This window comes from Myotis brandtii, unplaced genomic scaffold (genome assembly GCF_000412655.1).
Source record: "Myotis brandtii unplaced genomic scaffold, ASM41265v1 scaffold212, whole genome shotgun sequence".
In the NCBI taxonomy this organism is placed as follows: domain Eukaryota; kingdom Metazoa; phylum Chordata; class Mammalia; order Chiroptera; family Vespertilionidae; genus Myotis; species Myotis brandtii.
This window is the reverse complement of record NW_005357931.1, coordinates 1478400-1499763: the sequence shown is the minus strand read 5'-3', so window position 1 is coordinate 1499763 and position 21364 is coordinate 1478400. Positions and strand designations below refer to the sequence as shown.

The window sequence follows — 21364 nt, the reverse complement described above, 5'->3', positions numbered from 1 at the left end:
ATGCTGCTAAAGGTGTGAAAGAAACAATGATCACAGGCAGTTGAAGAGGCAGAAAAACTGTTGTTGATTTGGATAAATGACAAGCACTTAGCCAGTGACAGCATTTCAGAGGCAGTGATATGTGAACAAGCAAAGACCTGCACCCCTGAAAGACACCACCGGGAGCTGGACCGAGTGCTGAAAGTGATTCCTTTCAGGCTAGAAGGGGATGGTTCGATACATTTAAGAAGTGTTTGTTTATAGATTAAACAGTACATTAGACATGTACTGTATATAAGAAAGGTTAAAACAGTAAATCATTTGGGGGTCTGGAATGGATTAATTCAATTTACATTATTTCTAATGGGGAAAAAATGATTCCATTTTCAAACAAATCACTTCATGAATAGCCTTCCAGAATGAATTAAGTTCGAGAACCAAGGTTTGACTGTATTCACCTACTTTCTAGCTCTTTCCTCCCCATTTTTAAACTTTTTATCTTTTAACCTGCAAGCCTCTTCAAACTTTTTTTTTTTAATGGAGATAGTGGTCAGGGCAGGATCTTGCTCCTATCAGAGGAAGACAACTGGCTCCATTTTATTGTTTCAGTACCTAAAATCGAATATTTTACTATTGGTAATTCAGTCCTTTGGCTTAAAAGTCTGTACCTCTATGCATGATGAATAAGTGCATTTGACACTTTCTGGAGCTGCAATTCTACTAGGGGCAGCGTGGGTTGAGCATAAAGAAATTGGATGCTTAAGGATCTGGGTGCCACTAAAGAGAAAATTGTTCAAAGAATATAAAAAAAATAAGTTTCACCTTCATCAGAGGGGCTTTGGATGATTTTGCTCAAGAGGGCCCTAAACTTGGGGCTCCTCACTGCTTTCTTAGCTCTGCCCTTGTCATCTTTTGCAGACAAACCCCAAGTGCTCCAGTTCTTCGACTGGATTCTGCGGGGCCTATCCCAGGTGGCGCTTGTCAACAACCCCATCAGTGGAATCCTGATTCTGGTGGGACTCCTGGTCCAGAACCCCTGGTGGGCTCTCAATGGCTTTATAGGAACCGTGGTCTCCACCCTGACAGCCCTGATGCTCAGTCAGGACAGGTAGGTGCACCCATCCAAGCCACTCTTCTCACGTCCGAGGACACAGGAGTAGCCCTAATAAAGCCCCACTCCTCCCAGGAGAAACAACCTTTATTCCACAGAACTCTTTATATTTGCTCTTATTCATGGCACCTGAATAAGTAGCCAGTCTGAACAATGCCAAATTCTCATAGCAGTACATGGTAACCAGAACTAAGCTACAAGTAAATCCCAGGAGAGATTCTAAAGGGATCTTCTTTAATAATCGATCAATATTTATCATCAACATGTTTTTTGTTTGGGCAAAAATGCATGAAAAGCTTATTGGCTTAATAACCCCCTTTATATCTTTAGTCCATGATTCGTTCAGTAAATTCATTCTGCTCAGATTCTAGAGAGATGAATAACCACAGATTTCAAGTCAGCAAGTTTCTAACTGTAGTGTTAGGATATCTTCTGAACTATGTGCTAGGTTAGAAATAGCATCCACTTTACAAAGTGTTCTGTCAAGTGGTTAAAATGTTTTATGGTATTTTTAAAAGTAATAAACATAAGGAAATCATCCTATTTGAAAATACATTGATATGTGGTCTCACTTTTCTGATAGTCTTAGTATCATTTTACAATAGAACTACTGAATTAAATGTGATTAAAATGTTGAAGATGAAGGAGAAGAAGAAGGAGAAGGAGAAGGAAGAAGAAGAAGGGATGAGCTGACACCCATCAGGGGTGTAGAACACTCCTGACTAACCCGTTTCTCCAGGGAGGCTGCAGGTCTTCCCAGTGTTCAAGGTCAATGCATAATCCCCTGTGGGTTGTCATTACACAACTAAGCTCTTATAGCTCTTACTGTGCATTGCCTAAGAAGATTCTTGGGGAGAGAGTCAGCAAATGCTCCACTTTTGCATCAGCTCCGAGGAGCCTGATTTGTTATCTGTAGAAGGTGATTTAGTATCTTAGGTTAAACCCTTTCCCAGTGCATGTCAAGAAATAGTCTTTCCACTTTGGAGGTGTGGTCTCGGACTGTGCCATAGCAAAGGTTCCTTTATTGCTTTGCTAACTGACCCATTTTCCTTATCAGGTGTATTTTAGAAGACCAGGCATATTCATTCGCACGTGCTAGTTTACAAATCTCTTTTCTTCATCCCGGTCCTCAAAGGACAGCATTAAAACAGCAACCCTCTGTTTTAAGTGAATATACATATTCTTGCTGCTTTAACTAGGGTGTTCCACAACTTGTAGGCATTGCCATTAAATTTGTTGACCAAACTAAAGCATTAATTCTGAAAGTCAGTTCTTGAGGGAATACGTCTTTGCATTAGTTCTCCAGTGTCATCATGTTTAGTCCCAATTGTGAAGGGCGTTATCACTTCCTGGGTTAAATCAATACAAAGTGCATCACCTCCCACACGGCCTGGGGGATTATTAAAGGTAGACAAAGGACGTTTGAACAGGGAGTCCTTCTTCTAATGCTCTCACTCAGCATGACATCATCTTGCTGATCATGGGTGCCTCCTGCTCCAGTTACCAACAAGCCAAGGAGCTCTCACGCGATCCTCTGCCACCCGGGAGTGTGGCTCACTGGCTGTGTCAACTCCCTCTGGGGCCCCGCATTTGATCTCACCCACTCGCTCCATGATCTTCACACCTGTGGCTCATTCAGCCTTGAATGCCGGGCCCTTCATGGTGCCAGGTGTTGCCAATGGCATCGAGTTCCCAGTTATAACATGGGAACCATTTTGACCAGGAGAGGAAGTGAGGTTACCAAGTGCCCATCAGTAGATGAGTGGATAAAAAAGCTGTGGTGCATTTACACCATGGAACGCTGCTTTACTATGGACGGGAAGGAAATCTGGCCTTTTGCAGATGCACAAATGGACCTGGAGAGCATTGTGCTGGGTGGGGTGGGTCAGTCAGATGGGGACAGGTGCCATGTAATTTTGCTTATATGTGGAATCTAAGGAGAGAACAAACTAAGTAACAAAATAGAAACAGACTATCCAAGGGGAGAAGGTGGGGGGCTAAGTAAAAAACGGTGAAGGGATTAAGAAAAAAACACCTCATAGACAACAGTATGGTCATTACCAGAGGAAAATGAGGGTGAGAGGAGTCAGGACAAGGTAAAGGGGGGTAAATGGTGATGGAAATGGCATGACTTGGGGTGGTGAATGCACAATATGCAGATGATGTATTATAGAACTGTACACCTTAAACCTATATAATTTTATTAACCAATGTAACACCAATAAATTCAAATTTAAAAGAACATATTCCCTTAGAATCTGCTAAATCTCATGACATGCAGGGCCAACAGTCAATGTAAGAAATGTCCAAACCTGTAAGAATTTTTATTTGAGCCAAACTGGCCACAATTGCCAGGAAACACAATCTCAAGGGATTGAGAAAAATGCTCCAGAAAATGGCAATTTTACCACTTATTTTATACATTAGAATCAAAGGGGAAGACCTAAGGGGGTTACATGAAATCCATTGGTGATAGATTAGGGAGGGGGAAAAGAGAGAGAGGCAGGGAAATCTCTGGGGTTGGGTAAAAAGTAAAAGGAATACAACTTTTTTTAAAAGATACATACTTCTTTTACTTAGGTGGGTATAGGATAACATGATAATAACAATGAGGGGATTTGAGGTCTCTGCTTTGGTGCAGTGTTTGTACCCTGAGGGGTCTGGAAAAAGAAAATTACCCTGACATTCCAGGGGTATGTTATTGCAGATGCAAAAAGACAATAGACAGGCTCAGTTAAAGTAAAGATTGACCTTTGTTAGAGAAGAACACCGCCCTAGGGCATGACCACCTGCCTTGCAACTGCTTTTAGTTAGAAAGTTTTCATTTCAGACCATCCTATGAGGTTACTTTAGGTCTCTGAGTTTGTAGGCATCCCTCCCTCCCCCAGACAGGCCTCCCCTAAGCTTGTCAGGTTTCGTATGTGGCCCCTTTTTCGTCTATAGGACAATATCACCACAGGTCTCTACATGGCAATTTCCGTGAGAGGTAATAATAGTAAGGGGGGGGAATGGAATACGGGGTCTGGAATGGAAGAACAAAAAAGAAGTGAGGTTAAATGCTCAGAAGCAAAAAGGGCCCCAAGAAAAAATTAGGTGCTAAATATGCACCAAATTAAATGGAATACTTTGCCAAGTAAAAGAAAAGTAATTGTCTTTCTTTGTACTAACTTAGAAATCTTTGTTTGGAGACAACAAAAATGGAAGCACAGGAAGATAAAATGTATGTTAAATTGTAAAATCAAAGACACTATGAAAGTGAATTTTCATTTCAAGAATCTTACACCTGACCAAGAAAATCAGATTTCAAAAACAGTTTCACCTAAAAGCTTTATTCAAGTCAGAGGCCCTTAATGATTTCAAAGAAATAATAACTTCCCCAAGGAAAGGCTAAAGGAAACAGAACTGGTTTGGCGCATCGTTAGCTCTGATGCCTCTGTAGGGGGCTGTTCTAAGTGTACATTTGTATTTTTTCACATTTTTAGTCGTATTTGGCTTCTATAGACTTGGAAATAGATTTCTAAATATAATCTCATTTTCTAATGTGAATATGGCCTGGAATTTACAAGTGTCACTAGTGCAAGCCCAGCCAGTGTCCACCTGGAAAATGTCCACGCTGTGCCTCTCGCCCGCAGGTCAGCAATCGCAGCCGGGCTGCACGGCTACAACGCCACCCTCGTGGGGATACTCATGGCCATCTTTTCAAACAAGGGAGACTACTTCTGGTGGCTGCTATTCCCTGTCTCTGTGATGTCCATGACTTGGTAAGTTATAACTGGTTTTTGAAATGCTTTTATAACAAATTATAGGGGAGGGGGTGGGAATGGGGAGTTACTGCTAATGGGTACAGGGCTTCTGTTTTGCAAGATGAAAAATGTTCTAAGACTGGATGGTGGTGCTGGTTGTACAACAATGTGAGTGTACTTAGTGCTCTATAAGTGCACACTTTAAAATGGTTACGTGATAAATTTCATGTTATGTATATAATGCAACTTCTAGAGAAATCATTTTTAAAAATTTAGATTCGGATTGTGTCTATTGGGAAAAGGAAACATTAAAACACACTGGTACATATGGCCCTTCATACCACCTCTCCCCTTTCCCCAATATTCTGATGTAATCAGTCTTGATTGGGGTGTTGCCTGGGCAATTGGGAGTTTTAAAAGCCCCAGAAGTTTCTAAAGTACAATCAATGTTGCCCTAGCCGGTTTGGCTCAGTGGATGGAGCGTCGGCCTGTGGACTGAAGGGTCCTGGGTTTGATTCCGGTCAAGGGCACATGCTGGGTTGCTGGCTCAATGCCCAGTAGGGGGTATGCAGGAGGCAGCCGATCAATGATTCTCTCTCATCATTGATGTTTCTATCTCTCTCTCTCCCTCTCCCTTCTTCTCTGAAATCAATAAAAATATATTTTTAAAAAAATATAAAGTACAACCAAAGTTGAGAGCCTTTGGCTGCATCAGTGGTCCTCAAACTGCACACGATCGGAATCCCCTGCAGGGCCTGTTGAAACATAGATTGCGGCTCCCATCCCCAGAGGTTCTGAATTGGTTCAACTTGGATGGGGCCTGAGAATTTGCGTTTTCTTTTTTTTAATATGGTTTTACTGATTTGAGAGAGAGAGAGAGAGAAAGAGAGAGAGAGAGGGAGAGAAACATCAATGCTGAGAGAGGATCATCGATCAGCTGCCTCCTGCACCCCCCTTACTGGGGATCAAGCCCGAAACCCCAGCATGTGCCCTGACCAGGAATCAAACCTTAATCTCCTGGTTCATGGATCAATGCTCAACTGGGCAGGCAGAGAATTTGCATTTCTAACAAGTTCCCCGATAATGCTGATATGGCCAATCCAGGGATCCCACTTTGAGAACCACTGTGCCTCTATGAACTCTCCTTACCCACCTGCCCCACTCCCTTCAAAAAAATTTTTATTGAGGATGGTGTCAGCATCATCGTGGAATGAGGAAAAAGTTACTCACTGAATTCAGTTTCTTAAAAGAAAAAAAAAGCCTGAATTCTTCAAATTAGTTTCTATGCTGACAGTGTCACAAATCTTTTTTATTTTTTATTTTTGGAAGCAAACATTTCCTTCTTACTGTAGCATATTTAGAATATAAAATACTAATATCCACACAAATGAGAAGTAAAGCCCGTCTTGAACAGTGTCTGCAGGAGAGCCACCCACCCGGGCTGCACCTGCAGTGTGTGGAGGAGAACCTGGCAGCAAAGCCCACCTGCCCAGGAGGTAACTCCCAGCCTACTCTGGGGAACAGGTTCAAGGGCAAGAGTCATTGCCTATGGGTGCTCACCACACCCCCTCCCACAACCCATGAAATCTGAAGTTCTGATCTTAAAGGGATGGCCCTCTGAGTAAGTCAAGAAGTGAGTGTGCAAAAGAGTCCCAGAGACCAACTAATTCAACCCCCAGTTTACAGTCAAGGACCCTGAGAAGCAAGCAGTGCCTTGCCCAAGGTCACACAGTTCACCTGCTCAAGGACCTAAAACAGTGATGGCGAACCTTTTGAGCTCGGCGTGTCAGCATTTTGAAAAACCCTAACTTAACTCTGGTGCCGTGTCACATATAGAAATTTTTTGATATTTGCAACCATAGTAAAACAAAGATGTATATTTTTGATATTTATTTTATATATTTAAATGCCATTTAACCAAGAAAAATCAACCCAAAAAATGAGTTCGTGTGTCACCTCTGACACGCGTGTCATAGATTCGCCATCACTGACCTAAAACTCTCTCCCTCTGAGTTTAAGACCTTCTTCATCCAGCCCACATCACCTGCATCCTCCCTTGGATAATTGTTTATCTTTTTAAAAAATACATACACTAAAGACTTGTAGAGATATAGACAAGTTCAAGATCGTGGTCACCTCTGAGGGGGAGGGAAGGGCATTTGATCAAGTAGGTCACACATGTGGCTTTACCTATGTAAATAATATTTTATTTCCTATGTCTTAAATACTAGAAAAGTGTTTTTGAAACCTAGAGGTTTATAGCTCACTGTAAGCAACCCAGATGTAATTTTTCAAAAGCCAAAGAAACTATGAGTTGATTTTTTTTTACTTTATGTAAGAATTATTCTCTCTATGACAGGATTTATCTCAAGTGTGTTTGGATTTTTTGTTTGTTTTTTCTGTGAACGGTTTTCCAACGCAGCACTTTAGGGGCATATTCAAAAGCCATCCCTAGCAGAGAGATTCGGTTTGTCAACATTGGCTGCCACACACATGTTCTTCCATTCTCTTCTGTTGTTGTTTTTAGTCCAATTTTCTCAAGTGGGTTGAGCTCCGTGTTCGGCAAATGGGACCTCCCTATCTTCACCCTGCCCTTCAACATGGCATTGACCATGTACCTTTCGGCCACAGGACATTACAATCTGTTCTTCCCAGGCAGATTGTTCTCACCCATAACCTCGGTTCCCAATGTCACCTGGTCTGAACTCAGTGGCCTGCAGGTAAGATACACGATCTCTTCACATTCCCCCTGGCTCTGGAAGACAGTCAGCGTCCTCCTGGTTACTCGTCCATGGGCATCAGAGCCTTATAGAGACTCAGTTGGTGGGGGGGGGGGGGGGGGGACTTCCTGTCTTCATTTTGCTAGCTAAAGCATTTGTTCTCCAAAGCTTTGGGCTTTAAGGGGTTTTTTAAATGACTATTTTAGTCAAAGCTAACTTTCCCTAAGATCTGCAGTGCTAATTCCAGAACATAGCTCCATTGGAAATCACACATTCTATTGCAAACTTGGCCCTTGTTTGGATGGGTGAGATGGGGGCTAGCCACTGATGCAGGGACCTCCACCTGGGGCTAAGCCCTCCATGACCTGCCAAAAGGACTGGCTGCTTATTGTTTTACCCACCACAGTACCTCTCTGTTCTGCCTTTTCTTATGTTCGATCTCACAGAATAAGTACAATAATTCTGGGCCTTCAAGCTTCAGTAAGCATCAGAATCATTGTTTTTGAAGTACCAATATGAGCACCATCTCAGACTTCCTAAATAATAATCTCTGGGGGTGGGGCCTGGGAACCTGTATAGCAAGCCCCTAAATACTTGTGCTATGGGGCAGAGTTTGAGAACCACCCTGAAGGCTGTATACTATGTACCTCTTTACAGATGTGCATAGAGAGAACACCATTTTAAACACCTGGTTAACCCAAATAAAGTTCCAGCTCTTCCTAATGGTGTTTATTTAATAAATATCTTTTTTTTCATGATTATTAAAAGCAAGAGAACACTTGAAATCAAAAGAAAACCAAAGAAACCCTACTTTTTCTCATGTGCAAAAAACTGGCTTTCCCACTGTGAGGTTATAAAACACCTTTTGCTTTCCTCTGAGCTGGGTGATCAAAACATGTGAGAAGCTTACGTAGCCTTTTCTTTAGTTTCTTGCTCAGAAAGTGAATGGGAACATTTAGAAATAACTCAGAAGGAAAATAAAAAGAAACATATTATAACTCCCCATTAAAAATTATAGTATTCATTGATCGACCTATAATAGTACTGTCCAATACAGTAGCTGTTAGCCCCATGTGGGTATTTTAACTTAAATGTAAAATTAATTAAAATGTAAGATTACAGTTGTGCTCCTTTGCCTCACTAGCCACATTTCAGGTGCTCGATAGACACATGTGTTGGACAACAAAGGTACAGAATATTCCAAGGTCATGCGAAGCTCTGTCAGACAGTGCTGGTCGGGGGAAGTGGGGATCTTGTCCTTCCCCTCCCTCTGAACTGCCACCTCAGCATCAGCACTTATTTCCCACCTCACCCGACTCTCCACCCCTGGCTATCTGAGGATTGGTTCTGCTGGATGTGCCTGTGTCAAGTTCTCTGGTCTAGAAGAAACAGGAAGTAATCTTGTGTAGACATGAAAATCCAGCATGGGTGGGAAGAATTTAGGGTCCAGCTTAGGGCAGAATCAAACTCATAGTATAGACCTGCTTCTGAATTGTGGATAAGATCCCCTGACTTCATTAACCACCAGATTGCATGGGAACAATAATATTTCTATGGACTGTAGAGATGCATGGATGGACTGGCCCCAGCATGGATGGACAGTTGAAAGCAGTAGACGTATAAGTGGTGGTCCCTGCCACCCTCGTGGGGAGGCATGGGAGATCCTCACAGTGGGTCAGTGGCACCACAGTTACCAAGGCCACGCGTCTGTGCAGGCAGGAGAGCAGGGAGTGGAGGCGGGTGCTGAAAAGGCTTTGAGTACACCAGGGAAGGTCTGGTGCATCTCTGGGAATAAAGCAGAAATAGGACTGAGATTTTTCTGTAAAGAGAGAGGGAGAATTTTTTAAATTAATGACACTTATCTCAAAAGATTAGATATGTTAAATCTAAAATTACTTCATATGTGCTTGTGGGTGTCCTATGGGTTTCTGTCCAGTTATTTTAATGACTTATTTCCTAAATTATTTTTGCAGTTACTGAAATCCCTGCCTGTGGGTGTTGGTCAGATATACGGCTGTGACAATCTGTGGACAGGGCTCATTTTCCTGTGCGCCATCCTGCTTTCCTCCCCACTCATGTGCCTGCACGCTGCAATCGGGTCGGCGATGGGGATAGTAGCAGGTGAGCAGGCGTGGAGAGTACCTCCTCCGCCCCGGGTGTTGTTCAGGCACCTTCTGTACTCCAGACCTTTCTCTGCCCCAAGGGACCAACAATTGCCAGTTGCTGCCTCCACCCGAGGCCCCTTCCAGAGCACCCTGCCTTGTGTCCGTCCGCTGCTCTGACTGCTCCTGTCTTATCTAACAGCGCTCAGCCTTTCAGCTCCATTTGAGAACATCTACTTTGGACTTTGGGGTTTCAACAGCTCTCTGGCCTGCATTGCAATTGGAGGGATGTTCATGGCGCTCACCTGGCAAACCCACCTCCTGGCTCTCGCCTGTGGTGAGTAATCTGTGCATCTAGGGGGAGGGGTACTGGTGACTATGGGATCAAAATCCAGGACAAACAGTACAAAAGGACTGCACGAGACACTAGAGCTGGGGTTCTTGTTTGGGACCCGTGCTCTCTAAGTGTGTGACCAGGGCGAGTGACAGCTCCTTTCTGGGAGTATTCGAGTCAGCTCTGCCCAGCTAGGTGGTGACAGACAGGAGAGCCTGTTGAAAGGTACTCTGCATTTTGTCATATGTGTATATTGGGGCATAGAAACTCAACTTGTCCTGTGTTCTTCACACTAATCATTTGACCCAAGAAACGAAACGGAAATAACTCAAGCTAAATGCAGAGCTATTTCCCCTGGTGACTCAGGTAGAATTTTGTGCGGCCCTTGGAGGATCACCTTCATCCAGCTCTTCTCAAGCTTGAGTGTGATCAGAACTACCTGGGAGGCTTGTTAAAATGCAGACCTCTGGGCCCACCCGCAGACCCTAGCTCATTGTTAGAGGTGGAGGAAGGAGTTTGCATTTCTAACCAAGTGTAAGTGGGAACTGATGCTGGTGCTCTGGGGACCACACTGTGAGAACTGCTGTATTAACCCTTTCTGATCCCTGCATTCTAGCCAGACTCAGCCCACAGAGCTAGACAGGGCTCTGGAGAGCTCCACTCCACCATCCTTCTCATTTGATTGTTGGGGAACTAAGGCCAAAGGACGTCCAGTCAATAGGGGGAGGGGAAGGCAGTGTAAATGCAAACCCAGCACCCACATTGGCTAAAAACCTGAAACGTTAAGCCCAGGCCTTAGGTGAAAACAGACTTCAGTGATTTAGATTGAAAAGCTAATGAACTTCTCAGGCCATTGGGAAGGATGCTTGTTTTCCCATAGCCTCTGATATTCCTAATTCAATACAAGTAAAAGCACTTAAGATAATGTGCTAGAACCAGCGATTTTCAACCTTTTTCACCTCATGGCACACAAAGTAATTACTAAAATTCTGTGTCGCACCAAAAAATATATATTTTTTGCTGATCTGACAAAAAATAGGTATGACTTTGATTCCTTCACACCAGATGTGTTGGCTGTTGTCAATTTTTTATTTAACAATCTAAGGGAAAAGAGGTCAGTGTCCCTGACTAAATAGTCAGGTGTTGCATGTTTTAAACATTCTTGCAGCACACCAGTGTGCCACAGCACCGCAGTTGAAAATGGCTGTGATAGACTGAAGGGAATGACACTCCCTGGGGGACAAAGGGGTGCAGGGATAGTGGAATGTGCAGAACTTACTTCAAACCTAATGGGAATATTTGTCTAGAGTCAGTTTGTCACCAGATTAAGCAATCCAAGGTGTCTAAGTCATTACTAAAATGGCAGATCTCGTGTTAGGCAGGATTTAGAATGAATTTCTGCATTGGGCAGGGGGTGGGATGGGACCAAGGTTTTCCAAGGCCTCATTCAATTTTGATTTGCTGGCGCTGCAGCAAGGATAACAAAACTCAAGTGGCCACTTATATGTCATTTTGTAGTCACACAACTATTTCCCCTAATAACCCTTTCAAAACTTTTTGCTCATTCTCTCATACTTGTTCAGAAGCTTAGGGCAAAAGAGAAGGCTCTAACAGATTATATGGCCACCTGATCTTAGTGGGGTTAGAATCTTGAGATTAGTTTGAGGTTTCAAACCTTTATTTGGTGTACATACCTTTATTTTTCTGTGTTGGCAGCAAATACATATTAAACACTCATGATACAGTCCCGACAGTACTTATAAGACCTGGGGATTTAGAAGCTTTAGATCCCAGGTAGTTCTTGATCACAGAGAGTTACAGTTCAGGGCAGAAGCCAGATGAGTAAGAGAGAGAGCCCACAGGAGCCCATACGACATTTACAGTAGAACAAGGAAACATCCACAGTGCAAGATTCTTAGGGGAACACTACAGTTTAGAATCATTGAGATGCACCTCCTAGAGAAGCTGGCTTTTCCATAAGTCCTAAACACTGGGAGGAGAAATTCCTGTTGGTGGAGAGGGTGGTCAGGGCCAGCATGGGAACAGCCTGAGCCCATCCTTAAAGGTCAAGCAGAAACTGTTTTGGTCAAAAGAGTTGTGGATGAGGTCTTGACAGACTATGGAAAGAGGTGAAACCAAAGATGCTTGAGGATGTATTTCCCCAAAGCAGGAATATCTTCATTATTTTCTTTACTATGGAAGTAACACTGGCTAATTGAACAAAACAAAACGAAGTTCTATCAATGCAGTGGAGTATGAAGCAGACAGTGATCATTCTTCATCCTACTCTCTGGATAGAACTTTTTTGCCTCCCTCTTATCAGGACCCTGTGATTACATTGGGTCCATTCGGATGACCCCGGGTAATCTCCCTCTATCAAGATTTCTTAGTCACGGCTGCAAAGTCCCTTTGCCATGTAAGGTAACATACTCACAGGTTCTGGGGATTAGGACGGAGACATCTTTAGGGATCTTGACTCTGCCTACCATGCCTACCTTCCTTTGAGTGGATCAGATTTTCTTTACTAGTTTAGCATAATGGTTAAGGCAGTATATTGAATCAGTGAAGAGCCCACACCCTGGTGCCAAAATTCCAGCTCTGCCGATTTTAATTTTAATAGATGCCAAATTCATCCCACAAAAGCCATACCAATGTCCTCTGCCACCAACAGTGTGTAAAGGTGTCTGTTTCATCACACTGGGTACTCTCAGTGTTTTTCATTTTAGACATCAAGTTTTGAGACAGACGTCCAGCCCCTCTTGTCAAGCAAATATCACATGGAAAATGCCATGGCAAGTTTCAGCTTGCCCACATCACCCTGATGCTGTCAAAGAAAACTCAACCTTGTCAGCCAGGGTAAATAAATAACAGTTACTTATGACAGAGGTGCCCTACTATATGGCTTTTTCAGGAAAGAAGACTTGGCAAACTCTGATAGAGCCTGCCAAAGCTGCCTTCCCTGCCTCTAAACCAGGGAATCCCTCAATTTTGTTATTTCATCAATGCAAACTGCAAATATATTTTGTACCTCTTTTGTGTGGCCAGGATATGATGGTAGGACTCACACATGGTGGTCTGTTGGGAGGGACATTGTCTGTGAAGAGTGGAAATCTAGTCTTCCCTTCAGCACTCAAGGGCCTTTTCTCTCCCTCGACTATCCAGAACACTATCAGGGTCATCAGCTACAAACCATGATGTGCAGAACTTACCTCTAATGAAGGCTTTCCCAGCCCAACTCAGCAAGTCTTAGTTGATGGGCAGCTGCTATTAGATAGTCTGACACTTTCTATGGACAGAAAAGCAACTTGGAATTGGAGATCACTTGGAACACCAAGTTCAATATGAGACTTGAACACCAAGATTGTGCCTTAGAAGTGCAATAGGCATTAAAAGGAGAGAAATGGTGATGTCTCATGTGCTCAGGAAATGTGTCAGAAGAGCTGGTACTCAAGAGAGCAAGGATAGAGTGTCCCTAGTGCTTAACTGAGGGACAGTGAATATTTGTTGAATGAGTGAATGAATGAATGAAATGGGGGGGGGATAAAATTATGGAAACCAAGCACAGAAATCCTTGCAACCCTTCTGCTCAGAGCAATATCTCAATTCTGTGAATGACAGGGGTGAGTTTACAGCTGCTATTGTGGAAATACACTATTTCATTTGAGATTCACCACCTCCTAGTAAAATACACCTCCAAGTTACCTTATTACAGACTATGAAACTAGATTCTGAGATGTTAGGTGATTTGTTGTACAACAAACAAAATGGCAGAGCTTGGATTTGAAGTCCAAACTGGTTCCAACGACGAGCCTTTCCCACTAGCGTGAGACAATTCAGATGTGAAAGAATTAGGTATACTGTTGAACAAAAATACCAGGATAAAAAGACAAAATATTGATAAAAGGATGGAAATGAGGATCACAGAGTTCCTCCCACCATTTCCTGTCCCGCCCCCCAAGATAGCTGGTGTGATTTCTCACCAGACAGGAAGACTAGGTGGTGAGTATATCTCAGTGTGTGCTGGTGGCCCAAGGGTGTGTGCAAATCATTCCTCAGGCTGCTTCCCTGAGCCCCCTCTTCAGCCAAAACTGAAGAATTAATGATTTGCTAGTTGAGACCTTTGTTTTTGCTGTTTTACATTGAAAGTTACACATACACTCAGATTACCTACTCTAAGATTCATGCTTTACTCAAAGTAAATTTAAAAATAGCATATTTATTTATTGGCTTGTATGCCAGCCTTAATGGTATTTGGAAAAAATGTTATTCTGGGGAGGAATTCCACATTTGTACTCAGTTTCTGCTGATCTCTGAGTTACTACCTTCTCCTTTTTTTAATACCATGATTTTTTTGGTAACTGAATTAATTTGAGAATCCCAGATGCAGTATAGAAACCATACTACCTCAAGAAACATTCATAAGTTTCATTTTAATTCTACTCTGCCTGGATAAAATAACAGGAAAGTTTATTTGCTATGGAAGGATTTTTCCATAAGTGTCAGCAAAGCAGCAACAAGATAGTAACCACAGAAAAGATACCTTTATTGAGTACTACTGTGCGTTAAGCCCAAGCATTACCTCCTTTCATGCTTGCACTAGCCCTGTGAGAGAAATGTTCCTATAACCTCTGTTGTACAAGTGGTGGAGTCTGGATTCAAACCCAGAGCTGCTGACTCCAAACACATACTTGCAACCAGGGTTCTGGGCTAGCTGGCAAAATGTGGATGTTTACATTCCAAGGGATTTAAACCACAAGGCAGCCTTTCCCACAATGAAATGAAGCCTACCAAGCATTGTTCTCTCTTCTTTTTCTGTAGCCCTGTTCACCGCCTACCTGGGAACCAGCATGTCACATCTGATGGCTGTGGTGAGTTTGCTTTATCATCAGCATGACTGGTCAGCTTTCCGTGGTATGGAAACCCTCCTGAAGCCCACGTGGGTGGTGTCCCAGGGCAGGATCCATGACTGGGACAGCCACCACTTTCCCTTTCCTTGCACCTGTCTGTCCTCACCTTCCAGCATCACGGTAAATTTTGGTCCAAATTAAAGTCACCAGGCTTGTTAAGAATATCAGATTGCTTAGTTTAAGGAAGTGAAATTGAGGTTGTATAATATAGTACCAAGTTTAGACTCTAACTGTGAGTATCAGGAAGTTGACTTTAGAATATATTTTACTGAAACAGAAAGCCAGGACTATGTAGTAGTTGAGAAAGCAGGAAAGGGAGGAAAAGATAATTAACTAAAGACTCAATTTTTTTTAATCAAGCCAATCATTTTTTGTATCCCTTATCTTATTTTAAGTCCCCAGTTAGCCATCAATAGGATTTATTTAGACCCATGTCCTGGATTAATTAATGAATAGGCAAAATCATTGCCCATTAAGGGTCCCCTGCTACTCTCTCCCCTTTCTTTTCAGCACTATCTGGCCCTTTGATGTTCTTTTTCCCCTTCCCTGAGGAATCCAGTATGACTATTCCAGGACCCCCTTCCCCCACCTCCCAGTGCCCTGGACTTTCTCTCTTCACCCCCCCTTGCAGGTGATGCAGAGCAGTTTCTGATAGCTCCGTCCATGTGGATGTGATCATGGCTGCTAATAGGTCAAGAGAGTAACTAGTCCTCTGAACAGCAGCATAAAGAGTTTATCTGGGAGGTTGTCTGGAGACACAATATCTTTCTGGTAGAATGTCAAAGCGCCATTACAGGCATGACAGTCAGTGTATTAGAGCATTGTGGGGCCCTTCCCATCCCAACAAATGTCCACAGACATCAATCCACAGACCAGAATTGGACGGGCTGTACAACAGAGTCAGCTAGGAAGGGAGATTTTCAAAAACACAGACCCTTAGGCCCAGTTCCTTGGAATTCCTGATAAAGTGGATCTGACCTGGTGCTTGGACATCTGTGTTTTTAACCCCCTTCCCAGATTATTCTGATGTGCAGCCAGGTTTGGGTACCATCACACCCATGGGGTCCTTGCATAGGGCATGTGGTGTATGCTCAGAATCTCATGAGTCGCCATGGATAGCCCAGGAGAGAGACTTACCCTCAAGAAGCTTAGAGTCTCTTTGGGAGACAGAGTGAAAAAGAAGGATAGCAAGTAGAGTCTAAGACCTAGTCTGGGTGGAAGTCAAGGGGTAAAGAGGTCACTCTGGGCCTCGTGGATGTGGTGAATGGTCGGGAGCCATTGGGGATTTGCCAGGTGTCAACTCTGTGTCAAGTATCGTCTTCTCACATCTGGTATTAGAAGTCTAAATGTCTGAGAACAAGGGAAAGATATACAAGATGGAAATATAGCTGACCCCCTGAAAGAATGGATGATGACATTTCAACTGCTAAAGGCCCTGAGCTCAGACTCAATCTCCATGGGCATAAGCAGAGTCCAGAGCAATTCCACAACCCGCCCCCCCGCACGCACACACACATCCCCTCCCCACCCCCATGGCAAATCCCCAGCAGAAGGAGGATGGAGTGAGAGGTGGTGCTGTGTGTGGATTAGCTTTCCGACAGGATCTCAAAGGAACTCGTGCTTGTCTCTTCTCCTCAGGCCGGACTGCCATCTGCCACCTGGCCCTTCTGTTTGGCCACACTGCTGTTCCTCTTGCTGACCACGAAAAACCCCAACTTCTACAGGATGCCCCTCAGTAAAGTCACCTACCCTGAAGAAAACCGTATCTTCTACCTACAAGCCAAGAAAATGTTGGTGGAAAGCCCTCTGTGAGAGCAACCTTCATCCACAACGGTGGTCGCGGTCATTTCTGACTAACTGCCCCAGTTGGCTTCCAGTCTCAGCAAATCGTTGTTTTTCACTAGTAACCTCTTTCCTGCTAACCCACCAGCTATCTGTTCTTAAGCTCATTTTGCAGTTTTCTCTTAGACTTCAGGGACATCCCTAAACATGTGAGAGACGCATCGGAACCACACGCTCTGGCTATGGAATGTTAAACCCTCTCGGGGCATTGGCATGAAGACTGGAATGTATTTACAAAGCCAAAATGCTCCAGCAGAAAGAGGAACTGAGACTAGAGCTAATTATTGATATTTATTGATGTTTTTTATGTTTGGTTGGCTAGATGGTGTTAACAGTATTAAAAATTAAGCTCTGTAAACCAACTAAAGCCTTAAGGAAATGGAATTCATGGTCATAAAATCGAAGTCAACCCCGAAATCTCAGATAAGCTGTTTGACTTGTGAAAAATCAATGCAAGTTACACATTATAAGCTGTGGTCAGCATGGCGAGGCCACCTGATTGCCGAGCCTGCTCCCGGCTCCTCAGCAGGGCGGCCTCCGTGTTGTCAATGTGTGGATTTCACTTGCAGAAGATGGTTGTTTCTTTTCAGGCTAATAGAGCTGCGTTAGGGAGAAAGAATTTCTGTCAGTCAACATTATTCTGTATTGTTACTTTTCTTGGAGATTGCAAGGGATTTTTTTAGGTGGAGTTTATTATCTTTTTCTTGTGAGAATGGATTTGTCTTCAATGAGATAAGAGAAGTTCTTGGCTTAACCAGTTCCTAAATAGTATAGAAAGTTACATTTTTAAAAAGATTTTTAAAAAATTGAATTCAGAGAGAGGAAGGGAGAGGGAAAGAGAGATAAGAACATCTATGATGAGAAAGAATCGTTGATTGGCTGCCTCCTACAGGCCCCCAACGGGGTGAGAACACACAACCCAGGCATGTGCCCTGATGGGGAATTGAACACGGCAACCCCCAATTGAACACAACGCCCAACCAACTGAGCCACAACGGCCAGGGCTAAAAAAGTTACAGTTTAATAAAATATTCGGCATAGCTATTTTTACTTTAATCCTTAAATTAATCTTGTAAATGTCATGAATGTGTAGAATTAAGTCATCAACAACTGAGGGCCCTTTAAAATCATATTTTCAATTCCTTTGAGGATATCTTACATGTTACAAAGACTGAAAGTTACAGTGAGATTGCTTCTAGGTGTTTAGAAGTTGTTAAATTTTGACTTTAAAAAATGTATTATTTTCTGAACACTCAAAATATTCTCTCTCAGAAACCAATGATATTTGAGCCACCAAAAAGACACCCAGTTAAAGGATTCTCCCATTCTTCTTTTATAGCCAAATGGGCTGGAGATGGCGGTAGAAAGTTCTGCCAATCCCCTTCTCCTTCCATTTGTATCAGTTCAATATGGAGAATGCAGAAAGAGAAACTGTGGAATCTTAAAGGATTTTCCCTCTTCGGGTTTGCAGTGCTCCAGTGCAAAATATACATGCAGCTGGTATGGCTCAGTGTTTAAGGGTCAACCTATGAACCAGGAGGTCATGGCTTGATTCCTGTTCAGGGCACATGCCCCGGTTTCCGACTCAATTCCCAGTGTGGGGACATGCAGGAGGTAGCTGATCGATGATTCTCTCTCATCATTGATGTTTCTATTTCTCCCTTCCTCTCTGAAATCAATAAAAATATATTTTAAAAAATATTTATATATACAGTTTGCTGAATCAATAAACATGCATAAAAAGGGAAGTAAACCTACAAATACTTTAGGGAGAGTTCACTTCTTCCTTTTCTCAGGAAAACAAACATTGTTCCAGTTTAAAAACCCTGTGACCAAAGCCTTTTGCAACTGTCATAGAGTCACATATATTCCTGTGGAAAAACTAAATTTTCAGTGTTTGAACTGAAATCTCTCTGGTTAAGAAATCTGTGAAATAGGGCTTGGGGGAGGGGGCGCAGGACTAAAGGCCAACATGACCAAGGATGACCAGGAGGAAAGAGCCTGGGCGGTGTGAGTGAACCAGAGGCCTCTGAAATGTCTCCAAGTCGGATCTTCAGAATGGGCCTCCCCAGTGTGCTAATTACAGACCTTCTCCCGTGAGCTCACACAGACTTGTAAATAAGAACATTTCAAAGCCTTGTACATTGTCTAATTTAAAAGGTATTGATTTTCACAAGCAATTTTTGTTACTAAGTATTAGCCTGATCTCAGTGAGTATTTTTTGAGTTTTCTTAGGGAGCACTTGTATTTTTTCCTATTGTCTGTAATAACAAATTTCTTTGTAAGAATATGAATAAATTATAATCACAGCTCAGTGTCGTGTAAATCTTGTTTAAAAGTCGCATGCCTTTTGTAGCTAGCGTGTATATTGACAATCACATGGGCAAGTATGTGTTGCTTGTATCTCGAGGGGCTAGAATCCTACTCATTTCTTATACTTGGTAGGAGCACCAGAGGTGTATTTGAGCAAAGCCTGTTCAATTCATATTTATGGGCCCATCTCTGGGGTATCTTCTCAACTATCATTGTCCTCTCACAGGGGTGAGAATGGATACTAAGAGCAGTTATAGATGTTCAGGGAATGCTCCTAACACTAGAGATGAGAATGCTGAGAGCCAGTTTCCATGCATTTCAGACAGGCTCTGGGCACCCCATCAGGGCTGACGCTGGGCCATGGCACGCCTCAGGAGTCAGCTCTCTAGGACAAGCCCTTTGGCCTCAGCTTGTCTCTACCACTTCTCTTCCACCTCCTTTCATCCATGGTTAGCACACTTGAAAGAAAGCATGGTAAGAATGGAAATTTACTCCAAGTTCAAAAGCAGCCCAAACAGGAAACAAAAGGAGGCCACACAGTGCTGGCCCATTGCAGTGCCCTTGGTCAAAACAAAACCTCCCCTGCCTATTGTTTCAAGATAATAAATTTAGGAGAGTGATCTGGTCATTAAATGTCCCCTTTGGTCTGAGGTAGAAAATGGAGAAAAGGTCTTGAGATTCTTCTGCTAAAGATTCCAGGCATCGAATACCTCACCTGTGGGAGTTCCAGGTCCAGATTTGCTTGTTTCCCTCACACCTGATTAGCACAGAATATGTTGAGCTGGAAGGTTAAGTTCCACTGAAGATGAGGATTTTTCAAGGGGCTTATTACAGACAACCTTGCAAGAATATTTTTTTAGTTGTTAAGTACAGAACACGGTTTTATGCCTATGCATGTTTTCAGCCTTCCCCCTTACCTAACACTACCTTCCAAAAGGCTTTAATCTTTAGAGTTAAATCTCCCCCTTGAACAGGCATTGACCACCCCACAGACCATTGTTGGCTAAAACAATTAGCAATGTAGATCCTGAAGGAATCTAAACAAATAGAATAACTAATAAACTTTTAAAGAAGTGAAGATAAGTCCTATAAGAGTCTGCTTGCACAGTTCTTAAAATTAACTATAAAATACATACAATAGATCAGAACCAATATATGCAAAGTCATCTAAAAGAAAAGATTGCTCCCAGGTCTGACCTTAACCCTATTACGTATTAACCAAGTAGATATTAACATATCTAAAGCAACTTAAGTCTGATGGGGTAGCCTATTAACCAGGACCTTAGGCACTGGGAGCAAGAATTGGCAGGGGTCTTCAGCACTGAGGTGATGGGTCACGAGCAGGAGTCAGGGGAGATCTCTGTGTGGGGATGGGTGTGCTGGGGTATCATGGTTTAGCAAATTCAATCATTTAAGTCCTGCAACTATTGCCCCTTGTCTGCTTGTGTACTCACAAGCTATTTGACTTTCTGTGCAGACTTGCCTTCTAGGAGGGAGGAAATGTACTTGTCCATACTCATGACCATTTATTACATAACTAGAGGCCCAGTGCACAAAATTCATGCATTGGGGGGGGTGGGGGGAGGGGAATCCCTTAGCCCAGCCTGCATCCTCTCTCAATCCGGGACCCCTCGGGGGATGTCTGACTGCTGGTTTAGGCCCGATCCTGTGGGATGGGGCCTAAACCAGCAGTCGGACATCCCTCTTGCAATCTGGGACCACTGGCTCCTAACTGCTCACCTGACTGCCTGCCTGCCTGCCTGATCGCCCCTAACCACTCTGCCTGATCGCCACTAACCACTCACCTACCTGCCTGATCGCCTCTAACTACTTGCCTGCCTGCCTGATTGCCTCTAACTACTTGCCTACTTGCCTCATTGCTCCTAACCACTCTGCCTGCCTGCCTGATCACCCCTAACTGCCTCTGCCTCAGCCCCCTCTGCTGCGGCTTCGTCCGGAAGGTTGTTTGCTGTCCAGTCTAATTAGCATATTATGCTTTTATTATTATAGATGGGATTTGGGACTGCAGTAGCAAACCAAACAGTCAAAAGTCCTGCCCTCACTAAAAAACTTTGTAATGTGAACTAACAAGTAAATGAGTAAATGGAGTAACGTGGTGATAAGGCTGAGGAAGAGGTAGCCAGGCAACAAGGACCAGTGGCTTCTTCCTCCTAAGAAACAGAAGACAAGAACTTATTAATTACCAGGCAGTCATACTAAATAGGATGCTTTGGGCAGTAAGTAGCAGAATACCTGTCTAAACGTGCTCTGTACAACAGGAGTTTCATTCCTGAAAGTAGGAAGTTCTTTTCC

General features: G+C 43.2%; 1 protein-coding gene across 5 annotated transcripts in view; it reads left to right on the top strand.

The window, feature by feature from the left end:
- Positions 1 to 17583, top strand: part of SLC14A1 (solute carrier family 14 (urea transporter), member 1 (Kidd blood group)) — a 33246-nt gene extending 15663 nt beyond the window's left edge. For 4 of the 5 annotated variants that reach the window (XM_005865754.2, XM_014539274.1, XM_005865755.2 and 1 more), the window contains 7 exons: positions 898 to 1087; positions 4723 to 4851; positions 7361 to 7553; positions 9527 to 9674; positions 9858 to 9992; positions 14808 to 14857; positions 16535 to 17583. In XM_005865754.2, the coding sequence (XP_005865816.1) occupies positions 898 to 1087; positions 4723 to 4851; positions 7361 to 7553; positions 9527 to 9674; positions 9858 to 9992; positions 14808 to 14857; positions 16535 to 16708 (1019 nt within the window). In that variant the 3' untranslated portion in view covers positions 16709 to 17583. The remainder of the gene's footprint in view (positions 1 to 897; positions 1088 to 4722; positions 4852 to 7360; positions 7554 to 9526; positions 9675 to 9857; positions 9993 to 14807; positions 14858 to 16534) is intronic. The other variant, XM_014539276.1, reaches the window with a different exon arrangement.
- Positions 17584 to 21364: the final 3781 nt, after the last annotated feature.